The sequence below is a fragment of the Notamacropus eugenii genome, chromosome 5, assembly GCF_028372415.1.
Source record: "Notamacropus eugenii isolate mMacEug1 chromosome 5, mMacEug1.pri_v2, whole genome shotgun sequence".
NCBI classification, from domain to species: domain Eukaryota; kingdom Metazoa; phylum Chordata; class Mammalia; order Diprotodontia; family Macropodidae; genus Notamacropus; species Notamacropus eugenii.
In genome coordinates, this window is record NC_092876.1 from 52,241,726 (window position 1) to 52,269,304 (window position 27,579).

The window sequence follows — 27,579 nt, forward strand, 5'->3', positions numbered from 1 at the left end:
AAACTGAATCACTTCCATGTGAACGGTCTTAGGAAGATTCTGAAGATCACCTGGCAAGATTAGACACCAGACACTGAGGTCCTTTCTCAAACTAAACTGTCAGGCATTCAAACTCTACTTTCTTAAGAGCTCAACTTCTATGACCTGGTCACATGGTTTGAATGCCAAATTATGCTTGCCAAAAAGACCAGTTTTATGGAGAACTCACACAGGGCAAGTACTCACATGGTGGCCAGAAAAAGCAATACAAAGACACTCTCAAGATCTCTTCTAAGAACTTTGAAACTGATTGTGTGGCATGGAAGACACTGGTACAGGACTGCCCAGCATGGTGTGCCCTCATTGGAAAAGGTGCTGTGCACTATAAGCAAAGGAGAATTAAAGTAGCTGAAAAGAAATAAGATGCGCAAATGTAGAGAATCCACCCCAAGTGTTCACATGGACCATTTGTGCCTGACCTGTGGTAGAGCATTCTGAGCTCATATTGGTCTGATCAGCTACAGTTAGACACTCTGTAACTTGACTCTAGTATAGTGATGTTATTTTGTTCCTCTTTGAGAACCAAGGACAACAATATTCCATTCTCTTCCACATTTTCTAGTGGATACAGAATAGTCTTGCATTATTCAAATGCACTTTCATTTTTCTTTTCCCCTAATGATTTGCAGAACTTGTTTTTGAATTGAATTGTTAAAATTAACCACAATGTTTCTTGGAGTTTATACCTTTGGAGTTTTTGGGTTTTTTTGAAAAATTTCATTTTCTATATTCAAAAGTTCTGGGTAGTTCCTTTTTATTATTTTCTTCTTTATGGTGTTATTTTTTTTTTTTGTCCTGTCATGGTCTTCTGGGAGATACATGATTGTTAGGTTGTATCTATGTATCCTGTCTTTGAGATGAATTTGTTTTGTTTGCAGAGTAAGCATATTTTATTTTAATGTAATTCTTTTTGTTTTTCTTCTTCTAGGTTGTCATTCATTTTTTGTGTATCTGCATTCTCGATATATTGTTTTCCCTTTTGTTTCTTTGGTGAAGCTTTCCATTATAGATTCTAGTTTTTCTATTCATTGTTTTTGCTATGTAGGATATTAATTCAGTTCTCATAATTATCATCTCTCTTTTAAAACACCCAGGAATAGCATACAATAGTTTCATGTTCTTCTCAAATTCCAGAGTCCTCTCTCTTATCAAGTAGTTAGAGCATCTTCTATGGTTTTGAAATATTTATTTATAGATGGCTGAAGCTGTTGACTAGATCTGGAAGCCATATTTCCTTCTGTAGTTAATGTTTTACTTGTCAATTTATCTGTTTATGTTCAATGTCTTCTAATTTTCTTCTTTCTGAAATCTTTGGTAATTTCATCCTCTTCCCCCATTATTTGCTCTATTATTTACTTTCTGACTCCTTCCTCTCTGATTGTGGTTTCCTTGGGGTCTGTATCTTAAAGTATTTCATTTTCCTCCCAGCTTGGGAAATTTATGGTTCACTAACCTGTATCTGCCCTAACTTAATTGTGAGTGATGAGAACTGACCCTGGTTGGATGTTACGTTCTTTTCGAGGCTTGATGGAGTATGTACCTCATGCCAACACACATGGTATTCTGTCATGGTGACCTATCTCACTCTCTCTGCTCCTCAGATCTCTGGCCTGGTACCAGTAGTTCAAAATCTGTTTTCCCAGGACTGGCAGTTCAGAGTTTTGCAGTACTGTTTTCCCTGGCAGCATCAGGTCAGACTGTGGTAGCACTGATACAATGGGGTTTCAGTCACCCAGCAAGCTTTTGCTCCTGAAAGGCTATGGTCAAGTTGTCTGTCAATGCCTGAGCAAACTTCTGCAACCTGGGGTCAGGATTTCCCTGACACTAGAAAAGGGATGGTTGGGACTTGAATATAGGGGCAAGTTTTGTTGTAAGCCTGTGACATGTCCTTATGTCTGCTAGTGCAGCCTCCCTGCTGAGAAGTGCTGAGAACTCAGGGTTAATATTTGTCAGTTCATACATTTATGACTTTTTTAGCTTCTTTTGGATTCAGGGTGTCCTAGACCATGGAGGCAGCTAAAGTTACTTTATCTTTGGCACATCATTTCTGTTTTAGAGAAGTCTGAAAGGTCATGGAGATTAGAGAAAATGTTTAGTCTTCCACTTAATTGTTCATGTGACCCAGAAGTTCTGGTTTAGTAACAATGATGATCCCTTAATTGACTATTAAAAAAATTTCATTTTCTTCAATAATCCAAAATCTGCATTCTCTTCCTATCCTTAGTCCTAATGAGAATGAAGAAAAAGCAAAGTTCTTACAGAGATGTATGTTTAAGTGAAACAAATTTTTGCATGGGTCATATTCAAATACACACACGTATATATGCATACACACATATATAAACAGATACATGTGTGTATGTATTTATATGTATATATGTACATATACATATACGTATGTTTTTATATGTGTATTGTGTCTATATGTCTCATGTTCTTAGTCATTCACCTCTCTATATAGAGGTGGACAGCACAATAATAGTAGTAGCAATGATAATAATAGCTAACATTTATAAAGGGCTTATTGCATATAAGGTTCTGTGGTTAAGTACTTTACAATTATCTTATTTGGTCTTCACAACAACCCTGGGAGGTAGGCGCTATTATCCTCATTTTACAGATGGGGAAATTAGGTCAAACAGAGGGTAAGAGACATGCTAGGGCCACACAGTAAGGGGCTGGATTCGAACTCACTTCTTCCTGACTCCAGGCTCTGTGCACCATCTACTGTGCCATCTAGCATGCTTCATCACTAGTCCTCTGGAATTGTGGATGTTCATTACAATGATCAGAGTTCCTAATTCTTTCAAAGTTGTTTGTCTTTGTTATATTGTATAAAGTGTTGTGGTTCTGTTCACTTCGCTCTGCATCAGTTCATATGTGTCTTCCTAGGTTTCTCTGAAACCATCTTTATCATTTCTTATAGCACAATAGTATGCTATCACACATATATATCGAAATTTGCTCATTCATTCCCTAATTGATAGTCCCTCAGATTTTGTAACTTTACTACTTCAAAAAAATCTACAAATATTTTTGTCTATTCTTGGAGTTTGTTGTGCTTAGGACTAATCCTACCCTTAATCTACCTTCCCTCTAATTCCCCCCTTTCCCTTCTATTTCATTATTGAGTAAATATATATTCCTGTATCCAATTGTTTGTGCATACTCTTCCCTCCTTTGACTAGTTCAGATGACAGTAAAGTTCTAATGTCAACCTTCCCCCTCCTCCTTGTTTGCATAATCCTTGTGCACCCTGATCATGAGATAGTTTTCCCTAACCTTCTGAACCACCCCAGTGTATTTTTCTTCCTCTTCCTTTTCACTCTCCTCTTAACATCATTAAGACGTAATAGAACCAATTCCAGTCCTCTTATCTAATTAGATTTCCTCTATGACCCCGATGATGATAGTTTGTCTCCCCATATTTGAATGTTAGCAGTTTACCATTGTTTTGTACTTTATCATTGTTCATGCATGTTTACTTTTTACATTTCTCTAAACTCCTGTGTTTGAACCTCAGAGTTTCTACACAGGTCTGGTCTTTTTATCAGGATTGCTTGGAAGTCCACCATTAAACTTCCATTCTCCCCTACTCCCCACATTGTAGCATTGTACTCCACGTTTCTGGGTAATTATTGACTGTAAGCCCATAAGCCTTCTAAAATATCATATTCTAAGATATCCACTCCTTTGTAGTGGTGACTGCTAAATTATTTGTGATCCTGGCTGTGGCTCCTTGGTACTTGAATTCTTGCATTCTGGTTGCTTGCAAAGTTTTTTTCTTTGACCTGGAAACTCTGATTTTGGCCATCATGTTCTTCAAAGTTTTCAATTTAATGTCTCTTTTAGGAAGTGATCAGTGGCTCCATTTTGTTCTTTTGTTCTAAGAGATCTGGGTAGTTTATTTTGAAGATTTCTTTAAATATGATGTCTCTTTTTTTGGTCATGGCTTTCAGGTAGTCTACTGATTCTTACAATTCTTCTCCTTGATCTGTTTTCTAGGTAATTTGCTGCCATTTTTCAGTTTTTTGACTGTTTTTAATATTTCTTGGTGTCTCATGGAGTCAGTTGCTTCTATTTGGTTTATTCTAATTTTCAAAGATCTTGTTGCAGGGGCAAGATTTTGTGCTTTTTGTAACAAGCTGAAAAACTCTCCCCTCCCACCAATTTATTCCTTTAGAACTCTCATGTCATTGAAAAAAAAAATGTACTTCTCTAACAACAACCACAAAAAAAAAAACAAAACCAAGTCTTGCTGAATTGTAGCTGAATTTTGTCAAAGTTGTGCTTTCCCTCTAGGTTTAGTTTGTAGATATTTTTGAGCTGTTCTTTTTGGGGCTTGTGTCTTGAGAGTCCCTTTCACCACAGTGGCTTTGTATGGGTTTTTTTTCTGCTTGTTTATCCTTCTAGTTTATTTTAAAACTTTGGATTTGATGTTAAGGCTAAACTCTGTGCACTTCTGAAGAGAAGGTCTGGGTTCGTCCTGTTACTGCTTTCTTGGTGGTTGTTAAGTGATGTATTGTTCCAAGATCTCAGGGACATCTCTGGCTGAGGACTTGAAAACTTTCAGTGCTCCCAAAGTAGTCTGATCTAGGGCATACTCTGAGTGCTGCCTTCCTTGTCTGAGCTCTGCAAGTTGCTGACCTGGACTTGTTTCTGAGAAATAGTAGATTCCTGATGGACTCAACCACTGTCAGGGAAGCTCTGTTGGCTCAGAGTTATGCAACTGCAGATTTCCCTTTGGTCTGGGATTCCTGCACTGGGTTTTCCTTTACAGACTGGGCTGGAGGCTGGGCACTCCTATTGCTTGCTTCTGAGTTTGCCTCTCTTGGTATATCACCCAGAACCTTAGACCATTGCAAATGGTGGTGGTGGTAGGCTCAAGTCTCTTAGTCTATCCTGGATCTGTGACCCAGAACTACTGGGAGGGCAACAAAGGTGCAGGTTCACACATGTCCCTAGGCTACCTCAGTTCACAAGCTTTCTCTGGGTACTGCCATGCTCCATACTAGTCCTCACTCCTCATGTCTCTCTCTCTCTTTTTTTAATATTTATTTATTTAACTTTTAACATTCATTTTCACAAAATTTTGGGTTCGAAATTTTCTCCCCTTTTGTCCCCTCCCCCCACTCTGAAACACCGAGCATTCTAATTGCCCCTATCACCAATCTGCTCTCTCTTCTATCACCCCTCTCTGCCCTTGTCTCCATCTTCTCTTTTGTCCTGTAGGGCCAAATAACTTTTTATACCCCTTTACCTGTATTTCTTATTTCCTAATAGCAAGAACAGTACTCGACAGTTGTTCCTAAAACTTTGAGTTCCAAATTCTCTTCCTCCCTCCCTCCCCACCCCTTCCCTTTGGAAGGCAAGCAATTCAATATAGGCCATATCTGTGTAGTTTTGCAAATGACTTCCATAATAGTCGTGTTGTATAAGACTAACTATATTTCCCGCCATCCTATCCTGTCCCCCATTACTTCTATTCTCTCTTTTGATCTTGTCCCTCCCCATGAGTGTTGACCTCAAATTGCTCCCTCCTCCCCATGCCCTCCCTTCCATCATCCCCCCCACCCTGCTTATCCCCTTCTCCCCCACTTTCCTGAATTGTAAGATAGGTTTTCATACCAAAATGAGTGTGCATTTTATTTCTTCCTTTAGTGGAATGTGATGAGAGTAAACTTCATGTTTTTCGCTCACCTCCCCTCTTTTTCCCTCCACTAAAAAGTCTTTTGCTTGCCTCTTTTATGGGAGATGATTTGTCCCATTCCATTTCTCCCTTTCTCCTCCCAATATATTTCTCTCTCACTGCTTGATTTCATTTTTTAAAAATATGATCCCATCCTCTTCAATTCACTCTGTGCACTCTGTCTCTATGTGTGTTTGCATGTGCGTGTGCATGTGTGTGTGTGTAATCCCACTCAGTACCCAGATACTGAAAAGTTTCAAGAGTTACAAATATTGTCTTTCCATATAGGAATGTAAACAGTTCAACTTTAGTAAGTCCCTTATGACTTCTCTTTGCTGTTTACCTTTTCATGCTTCTCTTCATTCTTGTGTTTGAATGTCAAATTTTCTTTTCAGCTCTGGTCTTTTCATCAAGAATGCTTGAAAGTCCTCTATTTCATTGAAAGACCAATTTTTCCCCTGAAGTATTATACTCAGTTTTGCTGGGTAGGTGATTCTTGGTTTTAGTCCTAGTTCCTTTGACTTCTGGAATATCCTATTCCATGCCCTTCAATCCCTTAATGTAGAAGCTGCTAGATCTTGTGTTATCCTGATTGTATTTCCACAATACTTGAATTGTTTCTTTCTAGCTGCTTGCAATATTTTCTCCTTGACCTGGGAACTCTGGAATTTGGCCACAATGTTCCTAGGAGTTTCTCTTTTTGGATCTCTTTCAGGCAGTGATCTGTGGATTCCTTGAATACTTATTTTGCCTTCTGGTTCTAGAATCTCAGGGCAGTTTTCCTTGATAATTTCATGAAAGATGATGTCTAGGCTCTTTTTTTGATCATAGCTTTCAGGTAGGCCCATAAATTTTAAATTGTCTCTCCTGGATACTCCTCATGTCTCTTGATCTATTTTCCTATGCTGACCTAGGCTAGAAAAATGAGCCACTGTGACTTTCCTGAATTTTTTTATCAGAGTTCAGTCTGTTGCATTTTCTAGATCTGTTTGGAGGAACTTCTCTTTTGAGGTGGGAATTCCTCACTGCACTCCTTCTTGCTACTCTGTCATCTTGATTCCTTTCTTGATTGCTAACCCTAATTAGCTTTTTCTCAATCCTCATCTTTCTTGACCTCTTACCTGCCTTTGACCCCACTGATCACTCTCTTCTCTCAAGGTTTTCTGTTGGCACTCCATCTTATTTTTCTGCCTGATTCTTCTCAGTCTCCTTTGTTGCATCTTCATCCAGGTCATATCAGTCTCTCAAGGCTCCAGCCTGGGTCCTTATCTCTTCTCCTTCTTTATTCTTTTACTTGATGATCTCAGTATCTCCCGTTGATTCAACAATTATCTCCATGCAGATGATTTCTAGATTTATTTGCTCAGCCTTAACCTGTCTACTGACCTCCAGTCTTGGATTGCTATTGAACGAGCATCTTGAACTTGATATCCCATAGATATCTTAAGCTTAACACGTTCAAAACTGAACTCATCCTCTAAAACCTTTATCTCCTCCAGAAACAAACACAAAATTCTGAGGTTGGCATTCAAAGTCCTTCATGACCTAGCCCTTCTATTTTTCCAGTCTTTTTACATCTTACTCCCTTGCATGTACTTTTCAATCCTTCTTGCTGCTCCTGTAACAAGATAACCCATCTCTCAGCTCCCAACATTTTCTCTGGTTGTCTGCCATGCCTGAAATATTCTCCTTCATCTTCATCTCTTGGCTTTCCTGGCTTTCTCTAAGTCCCAGCTAAAATCTAAGAAGCCTTCTACAAGAAGCCTTCATAAATCCCTCTTAATCCTGTTGTTTCACTGGAACAGAATTTGGTGTTTTTCTTTCATGACTCTTGAAAGCACAGTAATTTGTAAAGATCTTAGCATGCCTGTTTGAAGAGATCCTGAGACTGATGGCTTGAGTCTAACACCACCTGGTGGACAATAGCCTTCAACACTGTAGGGGCCTGTCTATGTGTTCATTGAACGGTGTATGTAGGGCTCTTTGGTGTTATCTGGGACCTGAGTGTTTCTTGAAGCTAATAGCAGCAAAAGTAGCAAAAAGGCTTTTCATAACATGTGAGTCCTTTATCTAGCTTTTCTCACATTAGGTCCAAGTTAAAAAAAAATATCCAAGGGTCAACAACATGAACTCATAGCCTTCCACATCATGACTTTCCCCATTATGGTTTTGATATATCACAGGTTGGCATATGAAATTATATTGGAATTTTGAAGGAGTTTTGAGGAAGCTATAGACAATATGTGAATGCCAGCAGATGACAGAGAAAAAGTTTAGAAGCTCAGAAATGCACTATAAATATGTATGTGTATATATATATGATATTGTAGAATATCAGCACATTTTACTTTTTAATTTCATAATAGTTCACATTTAATCTCTGTTACAAAGGGAGGGTCAAAACATTTTACACAGATTTTCCTGATCATGGGGGTGCCACATCCCTAACCTTTTTGATGTGGAAGGGATAACTGTATATGTTTTGGAAAACTCAGTTGTTCAGTCAGTCAACAAGCATTTATTAAGTGCTTACTATAGGCTAGATAATCACTAGGGAAAGCAAAATCAGTTATTGCCCTCAGGAAGCTCATGTGCTAATGGGTCAGACAACTTAGACAGAACTAGGTAAATCCAAGGTATATTCAGAGTAGATGGGGGTGGGGGAGTACAGAGAAGCTAATCTTTAGAGGAAGCACTAGCAACTTGGTGAACCAGGAAAAAGTCTTGGCAAAAGGTTGAATTTGATCAGAGTATTCAAGGTAAAAAAGGAAACTAAAAGGTGGGGGTGAGGAATGGAACATTCCAACTGGCACAAAGACAGGAAGTCAGATATGAAATGTTGTATTTGAGGAATAACGAGATCAATGTCCCTGGATTGCAGAGCTCAAGGAGAGAAGAAAAACTGGGCTATGAAGAGCTTTAAATGTCAGTAAGATTTTATATTTGATCTTGGAAGTAATAGGGAGCCATTGTTGTTTCTTGAGTAGGGAGTTGATACAGCCAAACCTGTGCTTCAGAAGAATCACTTTGGTAGCTGGGTGGAACATGGGCTAGAGGGGAGAAACTTTAAAAAACAACAACATTGTAGTACTTACTATGTGCCAGGTACCACGTTAAAATCTCATTTGATGCTCACAGCAACCCTAAGGGGTAGGTGCTATTATTAGCCTCATTCTACAGATGAGGAAACTGAGGCAAGCAGAAGTTAAGTGACTTGTCCAGGGTCACAGGACTAATAAATGTCTCTGGCCAAATTTGAATTCAAGTGTTCCTGACTTCAGGTCAGGTGGTGTATTCACCACCTGGAAACACTATTTGATAGTCCAGGTAAGACGTGTTGAGGACCTGAACAGGGCAGTGACTGTCAGAGTGGAGAAGAAGGGATGAGATAGTGTAAAGGTAGAAGTGACCAGATTTGACAATTGACTGGATATATGAAAGGGGTGAAAATGAAGATGGTGCCACTCTTGCGAGCCATGATGACTGGGAGCTGGTGGTGTTCTCAACAATAAGGAATAAGGAGAGGTGAGGGTTTGTGGGATGAGAGAGTGAGTTCAGCTTTGGACACTGAGTTTGTGATATTTAAGGGACATCTGGCTCAGGGTGCCTCAGAGTGTGAGAAGCAGCACAGGAGAGAGACCAGGGCTACATATATAGATCTTGGATTCACTGAACCATGGGAACTGATTTCAGAATAGCAAAATTACACTCTCTCTTTGCTCTCACTATCTCTGGGCCACACCTTGACTTCTTGAGGAAAATATGTCTTGTTCCTTGGAGGGATGAGTTCTCTTTTCTTACTCTCAAACCTCACATTCTATGTGCTTGGACACAAAACACAGTAAAAGATAGTATTTGTAAAGTACTTTATGGACCTCAAAGTGCTACATCAATGACTTGCTATTATTGAAAGAGCTCATGGTTGAATTATCAACTTTAAGAAAAAAAGAGGAAAAACAATCCTTTCAGGTTCCAAGTTTTTCCATCTGCAGGCTGCCAGAAGGAGATGGTTCTAGGTTCCTTTACTTTCCTCCTTTCTTCTTTCTCCTGCTTCCCAACAAAGTGGGAAAGATATGGTTTGACAGCCACAGGGAAGAGCTGGCAGCCTCGCCTAGGCTATCTCTTGGTAAGGAACAAGGGGAAATAGGTCTGATGGCCTTGAACATTTGAATATCCACCCTCCTGTTGCTTTCACTGTTAGCTCCTAGCAGTACTGGTTTGCAACTGGTCAGTATGTCCCCCTTGGTTCCCATTCTCTGTTGGGCCAACTCTGCCTCTGACTCCAGGAATCCTGGAGGGGGCTCTCTCTTGGTCCTTCATTAGGCTACCATGGCTGCTGCCTCTCTTCTGCAAGATGGGGTCCTTACCCCTTGTGGTCACATTGGCTCATCTATGGAAGTTTGTGTCTCCCTCAAGCCACCCAGAACTGGAAGACCTTGAAGCCCAAGTGGCTGCATTCTCTCACCTTTTAGTCCTTGGACTCTCATTGACCTGTAGAGGAGTGTTCTTTATCTATGACCTTCCCTCAGCACGCTGTCATTTGTTACCCTAACAAGACCCTCCATCTCTCAGTTCTGGGCACACCCTCATACCTGGAAGGCTCTCCCTGTCTCCACCTTTTGGCTTCCCTAACTTCCTTTAAATCCTCATTAAAATTCCACCTTCTACAGGAAGCTTTCCCCAAACCCTCTTAATTCTAGTGCATTCCCTCTGTCGATTATTTCCTGTTTGTCCTGTCTATGGTTTATGCATTGCTATTCCCCCATTAGACTAGGAGCTCCTTGAGGGCAGGGACTGTCTTTTGCCTTTCTTTGTAGCTCTTTGTACAATATTCAGCACTTAGTCCTTAATAAATGTTTATAGATGGACTTGGCAAGCCCTTACACCAGAGCTACTATTCCCTCCGAATACCCCACGTACCAGGGTTACTCATCCACTCTGGGTGTCCACCTTTCACACAACTCTCAGCTGTGGCTCCAAGAAGCTGTACATGACCAACTGGTAAAATCTTCTCCAGAAGATGGGCTAAGCCAGGATGGGGGTAACCAACAGACCTCAAACACCAGTGGTGATTAGGGGGATGTCTACCCCAAATATATGAAGACCTCCCCCAGAAGAATGAGTAGATGAGAACATTTTGTTCCAATGGCCATGAAGCAGGCACTATGGAGAGCTTAGAGCTTAACCAGACGTTGAAGAGGCCAAGGTCATCCACTGCATCCTGGGCCATTAACAGCTGTCTTGACTTTTGTCTTGCCATTAGGCTTTGATGACTCTGAAAGAGAGTGTGAGGTTGGCAACTTGGAGCAACTCTACCTCACTTAAATCCAATTCATGTGCTAGTCAAGATATCACCCCATGATGCCGTTGGTCCTCTGAAATTAAGGATAAACAACTGACTGACCAGCCTTGCCTGCTTTTTAACCTATATCATCTTTGATTCTTCACTCTCTCCCCATATCATTAGTTCCCAAATCTTGTTATTTCTATCTTCCTAATATTTCTTGTATGAGCCCCTTCTTTCCTCTGACACTGTCTTCACCTTGGTGCAGGTTATTATAATGTCACACCTAAACTATTGACATAGTTGACTGCTACTTGTTCTCCCTGATTCAAGTCTTTCCACTGTTCACTCTCAAATCATCTTCCACTCAGTTATCAAATCTTTCTAAAGTTCAGGGTTGTCCATGTCACCCATCCCCTCCTCTATTCCATCAACTACAGTGACTCTCTATTTATTGCTTCCAGGATAAAATACAAAATCCTCTAGTTGGCTTATAAAGCCTTCTATAACTTGTTTCCTTTCGTTAACCTCTTTCTTTTCTCTGCCCTCCCTACTTTGCAATTCAGTGACACAGATGTCTTTGCTGTGTGACCCTGGACAAGTCACTTAACGCTCTGTCTGCTTCAATTTCCTTATCTATAAAATAGGTTAATACTAGTACTCTCCGGGGTTCTTGTAAGGATCAAATGTAATGATAACTATAAAGAGCTTAGCACATAGTATGTGCTATATAAACATCCACTCTTATTATTCCCTTTTCCCTCTAACAGGGTGAAATTTTAGAGAAGCTGGGAATCTGCTCGATGCCAAAATTTATCCGTTTTCTGCAAGACATTATTCCAAACAAGAATGACCCTAACGTTGTGGTAACCAAACTGTACTTTGGGACGATACCTGTGAGGTTATATCAGCCAAAGGCACCATCTGGAAGACCCCGTTGTGGGATCATTTTTTTCCATGGAGGCGGTACTGTATTTGGGAGTCTGAGTAAGAAAATATTTCCCTTTTGCTTAATAAAGGAGCAGAACCATGGTTGGCCCACCCTATTTCCAAGCTTTGTTCTCCATGTGTATGTCAAGTAGTGAACATGAATGTTTGAAACTGTTGCTCTTCACAAGGACCACAAATCCAGTGGTTTTCAAAACCATGGGAAACCCCCACCCCCTCCCACAAAGGTTTCAGACTTGATATGTTAGGTGATCCAACTCAATTTTAAGCCTTGATAAAACAAAAGACAGAAGTCTGTGGGGATAAGTAGAATTTCTACAGTCACTTCCTGACTCGGCGTGGGTAGATAGTCATTAGATCTTGGTCCTCCATTCCTCCCATGCATTTCTTGCAAATAGAGGATATTTCCAATTGGGACAGAAGGTGATTTAGTCGCATCACCTGAAACACAAGTGTTTATATACTTTTCACCATGGGATCATAGGATTTAGTGCTGGAAGGAATTTTAGGGATCTTATTATGTGAGGCTCTTAACTTGGGGTACTTAAACTTGTTTCTAAAAATATTGTGATGACTATTTTTCAATGAAATTGGTTTCCTTTGTAATTCTATGTATTTTGCTTTATACATTTAAGCCTATGATTCTGAGAAGGGGAAACACAGGTTTTCGCAGACCAACAAAAGGGCAGGGCCCTCGGATGGTTGAGAACTCCTGTTCTAATTTAACTTCTCTCCCCTATTTCAAAATGGAGTTCCTGCTTAATCAATTTAAAACCATGAGGTTGCCCTTTTATGGGCCTATCTTTCCCCAAGATCCATCATCCTCTGCCATAGAACTGATTGGAATAGTAATTGGGGAATATCATCAGCTTGAAATTGTTTCTTCTGGTGAGTGATTAGTTCAGAAGTTATCATTTCCAAAGGGGGGAAAAGGGTCCTACCTTTGATATCAGCTCAGTAATTCCCTAAGTAAAATGAGGGCAAAAGGTTGGTAAGACTAACAAATAATATCTTTCATCTCCCCATACTCCTTACTTCATTGCAGAAGAGTCAGTTGTTAAGCCTTCTTACCCACATGTTGGTCTGGATTCTGTACCAAGAAAAATGAGCAAACCCTAACCAACTCCTTTGGGGCCTCAAAAAATGTGAAATTTCCACTCATTGACTCATAGAAAAGTGGAAGAACTCAGTTGAAACAATTGGTTGGTGGATTTTCATTTCAAATAACCAATTAGATTAAAAAAAAACATTAAAAAACAACCTGGTTGTCTGAAATGCCCATAAGATATGACTGGCTATTTTAGGATCATATTGAGAACATCTCAGGCAATGTTATTGTAAGGAAAGAAGAAACATGGGGGATGATGGAAAGAATGACCCACAGATGTTCCCCGACAGGAAGAGAGCAGATAGTGATGTAATGAGCAGATAGAACATACATGCTCTACACAAGGGTTAAAGCTGAGGAATATAAGAGGAAAAGTATGGGAGGTAGGGCAGTGCTGGGAGAGGTAAGTCAGCTCCCAGTTACTACTGAAAACCGTTTCTTTTCCAGGCCTCTACAACAGCCTGTGCTGTTACTTGTCCAGGGAAAGTGACTCCGTGGTTTTATCTGTTGGGTGAGTAAGAGATTTTCCTGTAGGCAAGAGGGGTCTGGTACATGTGAGAGGGAATAATTTGATAGGCAGGTATTCTGGGAAGCAGAAAAAGGAGGAAGGAAGGCCTGTAACTAATCAGGGAAGGAGAATTCCTATTTCCAGAGATTATAGAACCATAGGCTTTTAGAGGTGAAAAAAAATCTAAGATGCAATTGAAGCCAATCGTTATCCAAAAAGGAATCCTGACTACAAGTCTTCCACAAGGAGGGGTGTGCCACCAGCAATTGTGAGACAACCCATGACCTTTTTTTGATAACTCTAGTTGTTAGGAAATTTTTCTTGATCTGAGAGTTAAATCTGCCCCTTTTCAACCTCTACCCACTGCTATAACTTCTGTTTTTTGGGATAAAACAGGAAAAACTGAACCTCTTTTCTATATGAAAATCTTTCAAATGATCTCATCTTAGAGCCTTCTCTTCTCCTTGCTGACAATTCCAAGTTTCTTCATCTAATCCTCATGAGAAATAGACTCAGGGTCCATCGACATCCTGGTTTCCCTCCTTTGGACACTCTACAATTTCAATTCAATGATTATCTTCCCATTTTGTGGTTCCCAGAAATGAATTCAACACTTCAGATATCACATTAGGGTTTTTTGACTGCTATAACACACTGTCACTATAACACATATTGATCTTACTATCCACTAAAACCTTCAGATCATTTTCCTCCATTAACCACAGATCCGTCATTCTGTACTTTTTCTCTAGTGTAAAAACTATCTAAATAGCTATCTGTGTTTGGTTATTTACTTTTATTTCTAAAATTCTGAATATAACAAACACCAGATAAAATGAGAACTGGCCCAAACAAAATATAATGAGAAAGAAGATTACATATGAAACTGTGAATCTCTTATTTTCCTTGAAAGTATAAAATAAATTCAGCATTTGACCTTTACAAAATCAATTTTCTTTTCTTTTTTGTTTTTATCTTTTTAAAGTTTGGACTTAAATACTAAAACTTAAATACACAATAAAAGAAAAAGAAACAAAAATTTATATGTTCAAACTTAAATACAGAATAAGGAAAGAAAAAACATCATATGCACAGCAGAACATAAGAGAGGATTAGAAATATGTAGCAATAAATTTCCATTTCAAGAAAGCCTATGTAATAAATACTGCAAGTTGTGTTGAGAACTGTCTATCTTTTCTTTGCTTCCTTGTAAGTTTTCTTTTGTACTCTGCTGTGCACTTTTTACTTTGTTCTTTTTCCCCCTTCCTCCACTCAGAAGGCTATAATTAAGCATAGATATATTTTTAATATAGATATATACGTACACATATACATGTAACATACATATATACATATACACATATACTTGCCCTAACAAATTCTACTCCTGATCTTTGTTTTTATGTTTGTGCATATCTCTTATTTCCTATCCCTCCTGACTCCTCTACTTTCCTTCTACCAGATACCTTGCTCTCTTATTACTTAACCTACTTCCCCCAAGGATCCCTTCCTTGTTCTTCCATTCCCATTGATATAAATACCCTTCTATATCCCCCCTTTAACTTATTCCCTTACCCTTCCCTCTAAAAATCCCTCCCTTATTTTCTCCCCCCACCCCCTTAGTATTTTATTTCTTTCTGAATTTAGAAGACATTTATCTGTCTTCTATAGATATACATAGATATACATAGATATATATATAGATATATATGTATTTTTCCCTCTTGAATCTATTCCCAGTGTAAGTAGGTTTCCAGAACTAATAGCTCTCCTCCCTGATCTAATTCCTCTGTGTTGGTCTTGTGTCATATTCAACTTGGTTTTTCTTGTTGCTTATGATATTTTATCTTTGAGCTGAGGTTTTTGGAATTTGACTGTAATATTCTTGTGGTTTTCCTTGTAGGATCTCTTTCAGGTGATGACCAGTGGATTTTTTCTATTTCTACTTTCCGTTATTGTTCTAATGCTTCAGGACAATTCAATTATTTCTTGTATTATTATATCAAGATTCATTTTTTTATTATAGCTTTAAGGTAGTCCAATTATGCTCATGTTTTCTCTTCTTGATCTGTTCTCCAAATTAGTTGTTTTTCTTATGAGAGTTCACATTCTCTTCTATTTTTCCAATTTTTATATTTTATTATTTCTTGAGCTCTTAGAACTTTTCTGACTTCCTTTTGCCCAATTCTGATTTTCAAGGAGTTGTTTTCTTCCTTATGATTCTGAATCTCTTTTTCTGATTGATTTTCTTTTCATAATCTACTTGTTTTTCTTGGATTTTTAAAAAAGTTTTTCTTTAATCTCATTTGATTTTTAAAGTCTTTTAAAAGTTCTTCTATGAATTCTTTTTGGGCAGGTAATCATTTGATGTTACTCTTTTGGGTAGAAGAGGGTTTCTTTGCTTCAGTATCCTCCTCTAAAGATGAAACCTAATCTTCTCCAATTCCATAATAACTCTCTAGGGTTGGATTCTTTCTTCTTTGCCTGTGCATTAAAAAAAAATTGTAGTAGCTTAGTTTTTGTAATCACCTCTAGTCCTGGGGTATGGAGGATAATGCCTCTGGTCTCAGATCCTCCTTCAGTTCTCCTCTCTGACCCTGAAGCCAAATCAAGACCTCTAGCCTCTCATAAGTGTTCACAGCCAGCAGCATCCCTACTCCACTGCTTCTACACTCACTGGGTATGTGCTGGTTCTTTTTCACCCCTGATGTTTCTCTGTAGCATAGCTGGGTCTAGTGTTTCTTGCAGAGGTATTTACTTTTCACTGGGACCAAATCTCATCTGGGGATTTTTTTTTCAGATTTTTCCGGATTGTCTCAGGAGGACCCCTACTCTTATTCATTTTTACTACTCTATGTTTGCCCTGAAGCACTATTTTATCTTTTTAATGGGGAAAATCTTGAGAACTTGGAATTTTCTGACCTACCTGCCCATATTTCCAGAATCCTCTTCTATTTTATTTTTCAGTTCCAAAGTCCGAAATCCAAGAAAATCAAAACCAGGAACAAATATATGTATACACATACATACACACATGTATATGTATGTGCATATTATGTGTGTGTATATATTTAAGAAAACTAATTCTTGCATTAGTTTTGCCCACTCCCCTTCCTCCCACCTAGAAAAAAAAATATGCTTTAATCGTCACTCTGAATCTAAAAACTCTATCTGGAGGTGGACAACATGTTTCTTTATGAGTCACTTGGATTTCTGTTTGATCATTATGTGATCAATCTTTCAAAGTTCTTTATCTTTATAATATAGTTATTATTATAGAAATTGTTCTTCTGGTTCTGTTCATTTCATTTTGGATCAGCTGATATATCTTCCAAGGTTTTTCTGAAAGTGTCTCGTTCATCATACATCACAATAATATTCCATCCCATTCATATATCATAGCTTGTTCAGCTATTCCTCAAGTGATGGGCAACTCCCCAGTTTCCAATTCTTTGCTACCACAAAAAAACCTGCTATAAATATATTTTGTACATATGTGTTCTTTTCCTTTAATTTCTTTGGGATTTGGACCTAGTGGTGGCATTGCTGGGTCAAAAGGTATGCATAGTTTTTAAAAGCCCTTTACTTATAGTTCTAAAATGTTCTCCAGAATGGACTAGTTTATGCTTCCAAAGGGCATTAATGTAATTATTTTCTCACTTTACCTCTAGCATTTGTCATTTTTCTTTTCTATCATCTTAGCCAATCTGATAGGTGTGAGGGGTTACCTCAGACTTGTTTTAATTTACAGTTCTCTATTAATGATTTAGATAATTTTTATATGACTATTGATAGATTTGATGTCTTCCTCTGAGAACTACCTGTTCATATCTTTTGGCAATATGTCAATTGGGAATGGCTCTTATTTTTTTTATATAAATTTGGCTTAGTTTCCTATATAAACTGAGAAATTAGACCCTTGTCTTATGGTCTCATTTGCTTCTTTGTGACCAATTCCAATTTTCAGGTGATTTGTTGCTTGGGCAAGGTTTTCTGTTTTTTGTGCTAAGATGTTAATTCTTTTTCCTATTCTTTCTTCCATAAAAGGGAGCCAGTGGCTCAGTACATAGAGCACTGAGCCTGAAGTCAGGAAGACCTAAGTTCAAATCTAGCCTAGACACTTCCTAGCTATGTGACCCTGGAATGTCACTTAACCTTGGATTGCCTGACAAAATGGATCCACTGGAAAAGGAAATAGCAAACCACTCCAGTATCTTTGCAAAGAAAATCTCAAATGAGGTCATAACTGAACAAAATTTCTTCCTCTGGAACTCTCATTTCTTTCCCCAATTTTACCTCTAGCTCTCTCATTTCACAGACAAAACACTTTTTAATTCTTGCTTCATCTCTTCCAGGAATTCTAGCTGAATCTGTGTTAAAACCACTTTTCTTTGAGGCTTTGCTTGTGGATGTTTTAGTCTTTCTCCTCTTCTGAGTGTCCCTGTCACAAGAATATTTTTCTAGTGGGACTTTTTTTTGCTTGCTATTCTTCCAGTCCACTTCCTGACCTCAGATCTAATGCTAGGGCTCTTGTTGTGGTTGTTCTTCCTTTGTTTTCAGAGACATCAGAGGGATGTCTTGACTTACAAGTGAATTGGATTTAAGTGAGGCAGAACTCTACAAAGTCATCAGCCCCACTCTCCCCCAGAACCACTAAATGCCAGTAGCAAGACCTAGGTCAGGATGACTAGCAATGGCCCAGGATGCAGTGGAAGACTTTGTCCTTTTTAAACTAGGATCTTACCTAGGTCTCACTTTATGTGAGGTTATACCCATCCACTAGTTAAAGGCTAAGTAAGAAGCGAGGTAAAAATGATTTAGTTTGCCTTCTGAAAAGAATCAGTCTGAGAAGGGAAGACCCTCAGTGTTTCTGGCCAGAACAGAAACAATTGCTACTTACACTGACTTTGAGCCATCAAAACCCAAACAATGAGCAAGTGAGGATTGTGTTGGTGTCTATTATTGGCCAATCAGTGAGAGTCAGAATGATTTGGATTTAAAGGCATAGTCAGGTAGCTTCATTTGAAGCCCAATGATCTTTATCAAAGTCTGGTTTTCCAGAGCTCTACATTTCTGTAGGGAAGATCTAGGCAAGTCTGGATGCTGTTTTCTTGGAGGTATTGAGTATTGTGTTATTCCAAGATCTCAGGGATTGCTCAGGCTGGGGCCTTGCTAGTTTTTAGCCTTCCCCAAAGGGTTTGACTTAGGGTACAGTGTGGTTATTGTTTGCTTGCTCTTAGGTCTGTAAGAACCTGATCTAGGTTTCACTCTGAACAACAGTAGATTGTTGCTGGACTCAGTCACAATTAGCCTCTGGAAAATGGTATCAGTTCAGTGTAACAGAACAGTAGGTTCCGCTTGGTCTGAAATTCTTGCTCTGGTTATTCCTCTGCAGGTTTCGGAATCATATTGCTACTGTATGCTTCCTCAGTACATTGCCCAGGATCAGGACCAAAATGTTTAGAATATAGCCAAAACAATACTTGGAGGAAAATTAATGTCTTTAAATACTTTCATGAGTAAAAGAGAGAAAGAACAGATCAGTGAATTAGGGAAGCAACTAAAAAATTCTAGAAAAACAACAAATTAAATATTTCCAATTAAACACATACTTTTAATGAGATAGTAGGAGATAAATGAAACAATGCTTATTTTAATAAGTAAAATAAACAAAATACTAAAAATCAAAGAGATTGATGAAATTTAAAGTAAAAAGTCATTGAATTAAGAAATAAAACTAGGAACTGTTTTTGTAAAAACCGATAAAATGTATACACTGGCTAATTTGATTTTTTTAAAAAAGAAAGAAGAAAGTCAAATTACTAGTTTCAAAAATGAAAAAAAGGAAAATTCACAAACAACGAAGAAGAAATAAACGAAATTGTTAAGAACTATTTTGTCCAATTATGTACCAATAAAACTGACAATCTAAATGAAATGGATGAATATTTATAAAAATATAAAATGCCAAGATAAACAGAACAAAAAATAGAGGGTGTAACCATATCTTAGGGGGGAAAAACGCTAATAAACCATAAGTGAATGTCTAAAGAACGAAAAAATCCAAGGTCAGATGAATTTGCAAGTGAATTCTATTGGACTCTTGAAGAACAATTAATTCTAAAACTATATAAACTGCTTGAAAAAAATAGCAGAAGAGTGAGACCCATCATATTTCTCCTATGACACAAATAAAGTGTTGATTCCTAAGCCAGAGAAAGAAAAAAATAGAGAAAGAAAGCTGTGGACCAATGTCTTTAATGAATATTGATGTAAAAATTTAAAATGAAATATTAGAAAAGAGACTATAGCAATATATCATAAAATTTAACACTACAAAGAGACGGGATTTATATAAAGAAAGCAGGACTGCTTTAATATTAGGAAAACTCTAAACATAACTGACCACATTAGTAATAAGAATAACAAAAATCATGATGTTATCACCAGATCAGAAAAAGTTCCAGTGCTCATTTCTGTTAAAAACGCTAGAAAGTATAGGAAAAAGTAAATCTTTCCTTAATATAAAGGGTATCCATATAAAACCAAGAGTTAGGATTATCTCTACTGGGAATAAGCTACAGGATTTTCCAGTAAGTTTGAGGTAAAGCAAGAAGGTCCATTATTTTACCATTACTATTTGATGTAGTTCCAGAAAAAATAACTATAGTAATAAGGCAAAAATAAATTGAAGGAATAATCACAGGCAAAGAGGAAACAAAATTATCACTATTTTAACGGGGCATGACCAAGAAAAGAATTTGTTTTGTTCGATGATACATGTTTGTAACAGGGGTTTATTTTTCTTCCTTTGTCATTTGGAGGTGAAAAGGTAGGAGGGAGAGAATGTAGATCTGAAAATGAAATAAAATTTAATTTTAAAAATGCAAGGATAATTGAAGTCCCTCATACTTCCCAAAAGTCTAATGGTTTTTTATCTGTTCCTTGAAATCATTCATTTTCTTTTTCTGTCAGGTGATCTTCAGAATTTTGCAATGAAAATATCACTTTTGCTTATCATTCCTTTGATCTTCAACTAAAAGTCAGGTCCATATCCTGTCTATGATGCTTTCTCTTCTCAAAATGAGGAAATTGGTATAAATCGCCCCTAAGGTTGCTTCCAGCTGTATATTTATGATCCTAATATTCTAAGCATGCTCTCCACCTTATTTCTCTAGCTTTGGTTCCCAGCTTTCCTTACATATGTATACTTTCTTAAAACACAATGCTACTATCTGTTCTGTTTCTTTTGAAAAAAAGGCATACCCTTCTAGAATAATATTTCAACCATGAATATCCTCCCACAAAGTCATGACTGTTAAGTCGACACTTCTTTATTTACCTGTTCCCATGTATCAAATACAAGTGGTTCTTGTTATGGGATAGTGCGATGTAAAGAACATTTGTATCTGAAGTTATGCTGCTTGGCTCTCCTGTTTCCTAGCTGTGGGACCTTCATGCAGGGATTCTGAATATTTTCTGGGTCATGGATCCTTTAGTTAATTGGATGAATTTTATTGACCCTTTCTCAGAATAATGTTTTTTAAATGCATGAATAATATACATAAGATCACAGTGAAAACCAATTACATGAAAATATAACTATAAAAATTTATATATTTTTAAAGTTCATGAACTCCAGGTTAAGAACTCATGCTTTAGAGTAAGTCCTTAACTCTCTCTGGGCCTCATTTTGCTCCTTCGTAAAATGAAAGACTTGACAATCTCTATGGCCCTTTCTAGCTCTGACAATATATGATTCTTATGTAGAACATAACATTTTTAACAGACATTTGAATATAAATGAAAATAATTTTATGAGAAGGTATAATTCTATTTATCTCTGGATTCCTCTTTAGTTACCGCATGGTTCCTGACCACAGGTACCCTATTCCATTTTATGACTGTGTATCTGCTACAATCTACTTTCTGAAAACCCTAGAAACGTATGGGGTGGACCCATCGAGGATCATCCTCTGTGGAGACAGTATTGGAGCGTCAAGTGCAACTTGTATTTGCCAAAAGCTCGTGACCCAACCAGATCTCCCCAAGATACGAGCTCAGATTCTGCTCTATCCCTATCTCCAGGGATTTAATTTCCAACTGCCTTCTCATCAACAGAACAGACATGTCCCATTTCTTACCTGGAACACTTTCATTTATTGTGTGTTCCAATATTTAGATATCCATCCCTCTTGGGAAGCCACTCTTCTGAATGGTGCTCATGTACCCCCTGACATGCGGGAAAAGTCTGAGAAAAGGATAAATGCCCACAATATACCTAAGAGGTTCAAAGAGAGAGGCTACCAACCCATGTCACCTGGCCCTTTTAATGAGATTGCTTACTTGGAAACCAGACAGATCTTATGGACAATGAATTCACCTCTAATTGCTGATGATGACATCATTGCCCAACTCCCAGAGACCCTGCTTGTGAGCTGTGAGTTTGATATCCTACGGGATGAAACACTGTTGTACAAGAAGAGGTTGGAGGATCAGGGGGTACCAGTGAGCTGGCACCACATTGAAGATGGTTTTCATGGAGTGGCTATCAGCTTTAACACCAAGCTCTTTTCCTTCCCCTGCTCCTTAAGAATTTTGAACATTGTTGTCCAATTTATAAAGGATCTCTGAATCTCATTCCCAGGAATTTGAAGAAAAAAGGGCAAGTGTGGACTCTGTCCAAAGCTAGGGGCCCTACTGAACTTTATTTTACTGATTTAGGGGATAAGGCAAGTTCTTCAGCTGAGGGTCAGAGATTGGGTGGATAGTCCTACCTTAGAATCAAGTGTACCAAAACAGTTTCTAATGGATAAATAGTTAAAGGAAGGTGATTTGAGGTCATGCTTGTTCACAGACATGGTGGTGGAAAGACTAGCCCAGATAATCCCTGTGTTATCTTTTCTAAGTCTATGTTGGCAATGTGGGCTATTCATACTAGAGGTGCCCTGAGATGGATTGTAAGTACCCAAATGATTCTAGGGTGACAAGGTTCAAGACTGACTGGAACATCTGCCTTCCCTCTATGAACCTCTAGTGGCTTGGCCTATGAATGACAAACTGGTCTATGATTGAGAATGGACAATCTCATGTGGTTTTCTGGGATCAACTTGGAAGATGGAAAGATGGTATTTCCCTTTGGTTCACAGATAGGCTTATACTGCTGTTAGGCTTATACCCCAAAGAGATCAAAGAAAGAGGAAAAGGAGATACAGGTACAAAAATATTCTTAGCAGCTGATTTTTTTTAATGCAAAGAACTGGAAACAATGGGCGTTCCCAGCAAATAGATGTTGGCTGAACCAATTTTGGTATATAAATGTAATGGGCTACTATTGTGATGTAAGAAATGAGAAAAGAGAGAGTTTCAGAGACATCTTGGAAGACTTCTACGAACCCGTGCAGAGTTAAGTGAGCACAATCAGAAAACAATTTCTATTACAACAACATTGTAATGTAGAATAACATAAAGAAAAAAAACTTCAAAAGTCTTAAGAACCTTGATCAATCCAATGATCAGCTACAATTTCAGAGCACCAATGATGAAGCTGGCTACAAGTCACCTGACAGAGAGGTTAAGATGTATGCATACGCATTTGGATATGGCTAATGGGGGAATTTATTTTGCTTAACTATGCATATTTGTTACAAGGTTTTTGTTTCAACTGGGGCATGATGAAGAATGGGGAGCAGGGTTAAGCTTGCCTGAAAAAATAAAGAACAAAAAAAGAAAGAAATATCACTGAAGCATTTAAAAAAATACATAGGGAGGAAAAAAAGGAAGACCAGAATGAGTCACAGATAAGGAGGCTGGCTTTTCAGGTTACATGTTAAATATACTATAAACATAAGATGAGCAGAGATTTGCAGTTTTATATATGATTTTCTTCTTCTGTTTTACTATACATATGAAAATGTTCACTTTATTTGGTGTTTGTTAAGCTCAGAATTTTAAAAAATCCCCTCAAATTCAAGAAAGATGATATTTGAAGTTATCAAGGATAAGAGGCAATAGTGTTAGTGAAGTGATTGGTTCAATATCTTCTATATTAAATTGGATACATTCTATATTGTTGATGAGTGTTTGTTGGTCATTGTCCTTCATTCTTGATGAAGACCAAAATGACATCACCACGATAAAATGAAGTTTCAATGTGTACGACTGTGGCTGATCAGACCAATATGAGGCTGATCAGACCAAAATGAGCTCAGTATGCTTTACCACAGACTGGGCACAGATAATCAGTGTGAACATTTGGGGTGGTTACTCCAAATTTGTGCATCCTACTGAGTGGGATAGGTTTAGTGAAGACTTCTCAGATTGTAGTTCTTCTCCCAGGGGTGAGGTAAGACTGAGAGGCTCAAGGTTACTATATTTTTAGAACAGAATAATTCCATATAAGGATATAAAACTGTGTAGTACATTAGGGTCTCAATGATTGGATAAAGTTTACCTAATTCTTCAATGTCTTCATTTCAAAAGGGATTGGTTAGATTTCGTGTTTAGAATGTAAGATCATATTCTCAGCTAATGAGAATAATGGTCAGTGGTGGGGGGGAGGGATTTGCCTTAGAGTCTATATAAATCACTGCCTTTTCTTTGTCTTCGGCTTTCCTACTCCAGGTGAACTGCTGTAGGATTGTCCAGATTCTCGAGAATCGAATAAATCTCTTTTCTGTCATCACTTTGAGAGGCCTCTGAGTAATTGATTTATGTAGGGACCTGAGCTATCCCACACAGTTTGGGGGCTTCGCCCGGGATCTGTGACCTTTCTGAGAGACGGCTGACAGCTCAATTCAAAGACTGGGCACCCGTGGGGAGATTTCCCCATAGTCCTTGAAAAGGGCTGCTGGGCCTCCCTCTCTGCAAGGTAACGACCCGAAGCAGAGGAACTCAGTGAAGACAGAAAAGAATAGAGATAGGGACTCCAAAGACTCCGAAGCTGTGAAGTGTGTAAAAATGCCAACCAGTTGGTGTTGAAGGTTGCAGTCAGGCAACTTGTACGGGTACAACCCAGTGGTAAGCGCGGGGCGGGGCCTGGGGGTCAATTCGTTGAGTCTTAGATAGACTCGGAGAGAAGGTGATGACTCCCAACCAAATTGGTGGACTGCGGGACCCCAGGGTGAAGGGTCCCCCCAAAAACGTTTGCTGGGTGACTGTGGGTGGGTGGGCGACCCCCACTGAGAGCTAGCGAGGGAGCTAGCAAAATTTGTTGAGTCATAGACTCGGAGGTGTTGGTGACAACCCTCAACCAAAAGAATGGGGAAGGGGCAGTCCAAACCCCACCGAGCTTCGGAATGGAGTCAGGAAATACCGGTAAATAGTCTTTTGGGAAATCAATTACAAAACTGACACGAATTACCAAATTATAGAGGAAAGGACAAGAAGAAGATGATTAAGTATTGTTGTTTCACATGGGGTGAAAAGATATCAGAGGAGGAGGCACAATCTGGCCCAAATATGGTTCCTCCGAGGATTGGGTTTGCCAAAAATTTAAACCTATATGTACTATTCTATTCTGTTAAATGTTTTGTCTGTATATGTTGTGTTGGTATTTCTGTGTGAATGAAAGTCTGTGTGTCTCTGTTTTTATCTGATAAGGTTGTAAATTTAGCCAGCCAGCCAGCAGGAGCAGAAAGGCTGAGCTGAACTGTCCTTGAAATTCCTGTTACTCCCCTTCTTCAACCCCTCCATATTAGTTTCAGAGGGGTGGAGGGACAAGGAGGGAGAGAAAGGGAGAGAAAAATTATTTTACTGTTCAGTTTATATAGTTGGTAACAGCAAGTAAAAGAATGTAGGAGAAGTAGAAAGAAATAAGTTATGTGCAGTTTCAAAGTGGCTTGAGGGAAAGGCAAGTGAATTTAAGCAGGTAGAGATGATGAGCGGGGGTACTGTGTAATCAGAAGGCTTGGAAGAAGTACAAAAGGGAGGGAGGGAATTTATCTTTTTCCCTCAGATCAAAGAGGCATGCTAGCAACCATTTAACCATTTCCTGCCTCACCCAAAAGAAGAAATTTTAGTGTAATGGGAAATAACAGAAAGTTAATTGAATTCATTCTGGTTGTATTTGGAATTGTGAGTAGGTGGAATGTATCATTCTTAATTTAATGTTTAAGACAGGTTAGAATTTATTAAAGTTTGGTGTAAGTAAGTAAGTAAGATTAGAAAGTAAAAGAAAATCTCAAGTAAGCAACTTAGAGCTGAGAGTTTTGATTATAGGTTTAATTAGATCAATATATTTGATGCCAGGCAATGTATTTAAAGTAAAAAGATAATAAGTTTAGGTTTTTCTTTTTCTTTGCAGAGTGGGAGGGCCAGAAAGGGGTGGCCTTGGGAATCCTGGCACAAATAAGAGTAGGGCAGAGACACCCAGTAGCATTTCTGCCAAAAATGTTAGATCCAGTAACAAAAGGATAGGTATTTGTTAGATGCAACATTAATCTAATGTAACTGTTACATGATTTTAAATTTTGTAATTTATTACATATAGACTGGGGTTTTAAAAAGATGTGATAGAAATTTGATAATTTGAAACTTACATTTGGTTATAAAAACAAGGAGTTGAATAGGTTAATGGCTTATTTTAAGTTTTAAGTAAACTTAAATAAGTTTAAATTTTTAGGTAATTCATCTAAATATTGTATTAGAAATTGCATTGTTAAGCTATTTAGTGAATTGGTTAAAAAGAGCTGTCATGAATTTTTTTTTGTAAGAGTTTTCTTGTTGTAGTTCTTATTAAGAAAATGAGAATGCTTTAAAAATGTACATATATACATACATATATATATATGTAGGTGTGATTTTCAAGCCTGTTCCATCTGAGGATGTATTATGTTAAAAGTTTATTTCTGCTGTTGAAAAGGAAATTTTAGCTAAAATTGTTTTCGCCATGAATCAAGCATTTACTCTCAAGTTATGTTTGTAAAAGAAAGTTTATGGGCAAATGTGAAAAGGCTGTGGGTTTAGGTCTTGTGATTTCTGTCAATTAGTTTCAAGGGGATTGTGATAAATTGTAAACTGTTCGTAAGAGAGGAAATATTTGCTGTATTAAGAAATACTTTGTAAAATCTTTTGTATGGGTTTTTGGAAGGCCTACCTATCCAATTTGTATTTGTAAGTTACAAAAGTGGGAAGAACTTAGTTTCTCTAATAGGATATGAAAATACCATTGATGCCATCTGAAATTTATTGTTAAACAATTTGTTATCACTTATAAAAATTATGTTTGCCATTTGTAATTCTAATGCTAAAACCTAAAGCTGGTACACTGTGTGTATATGTGGGGGAAAGAAGCAGTCCTCAGGCTAGTAACAAGTACAGCCCCAGCAGATGAGGAGATTGTATATAGAACTTGCTTTGGTGAGAATTTGAAAATGTATAAGAAATGATCTTCAGTGATTGGCTTTTTAGGGCAAATTTAAGATCTAAGAGGTAAATAAAATCGCTGGGAACATCTTTCTAAATCTAATGGGAATAAATAGATATTGTATCATTGTTACATAGAACAAGATTGGGATTTAAAGTTAACTATAATTGTATTTTATTTACAGGGGGATTCAGGGAAAGGAATCCCTTACAAACAAAAAAAAAAAAAGGGGGGGGGTGGTGGCCCCAGGTGGTCTGGGAGCTCCAGGAATGGTCTTGATGGGAGTGGCCAGTAAACTGGAGATTTGGACTGATAGAATTAAGAGTGGGAAGTAGAATAGACTTGGGCATAGTGATAGAGTGGACCTTAGGAGAGTTGGTTCACGTGGAAAAAAAACCCAAGGAGTTTTCAAGGTGAGGTTTTCCAGAGCCTTTAGATAACTGAGACTAAAACTCTTTTGGGGTAATGGACAAAGGTCCCAACTTGGAATGAGATCTTTACAGGTTACAAAATGATGTAAAAGCAATTAGTATTAAAACAATTGACTGAATTAATTACTGAGACTAAATCACAGGCATCTTCAGTTTGGGAAAAAAGAATTTCAGTCTAATTTTCTTAGAGGTAGGTAGTCTCTGGT

The 27,579-nt window shown here is 38.0% G+C and overlaps 1 protein-coding gene across 1 annotated transcript in view; it reads left to right on the forward strand.

The window, feature by feature from the left end:
• The window catches only part of LOC140507472 (arylacetamide deacetylase-like 4), a 38,412-nt gene extending 16,112 nt beyond the window's left edge, over window positions 1–22,300 (forward strand). The window contains exons 2-4 of the mRNA XM_072615551.1: window positions 11,783–11,999; window positions 13,516–13,579; window positions 21,436–22,300. Of these exons, the coding sequence (XP_072471652.1) occupies window positions 11,783–11,999; window positions 13,516–13,579; window positions 21,436–22,210 (1,056 nt within the window). The 3' untranslated portion in view covers window positions 22,211–22,300. The remainder of the gene's footprint in view (window positions 1–11,782; window positions 12,000–13,515; window positions 13,580–21,435) is intronic.
• The last annotated feature ends 5,279 nt before the right edge of the window (window positions 22,301–27,579 follow it).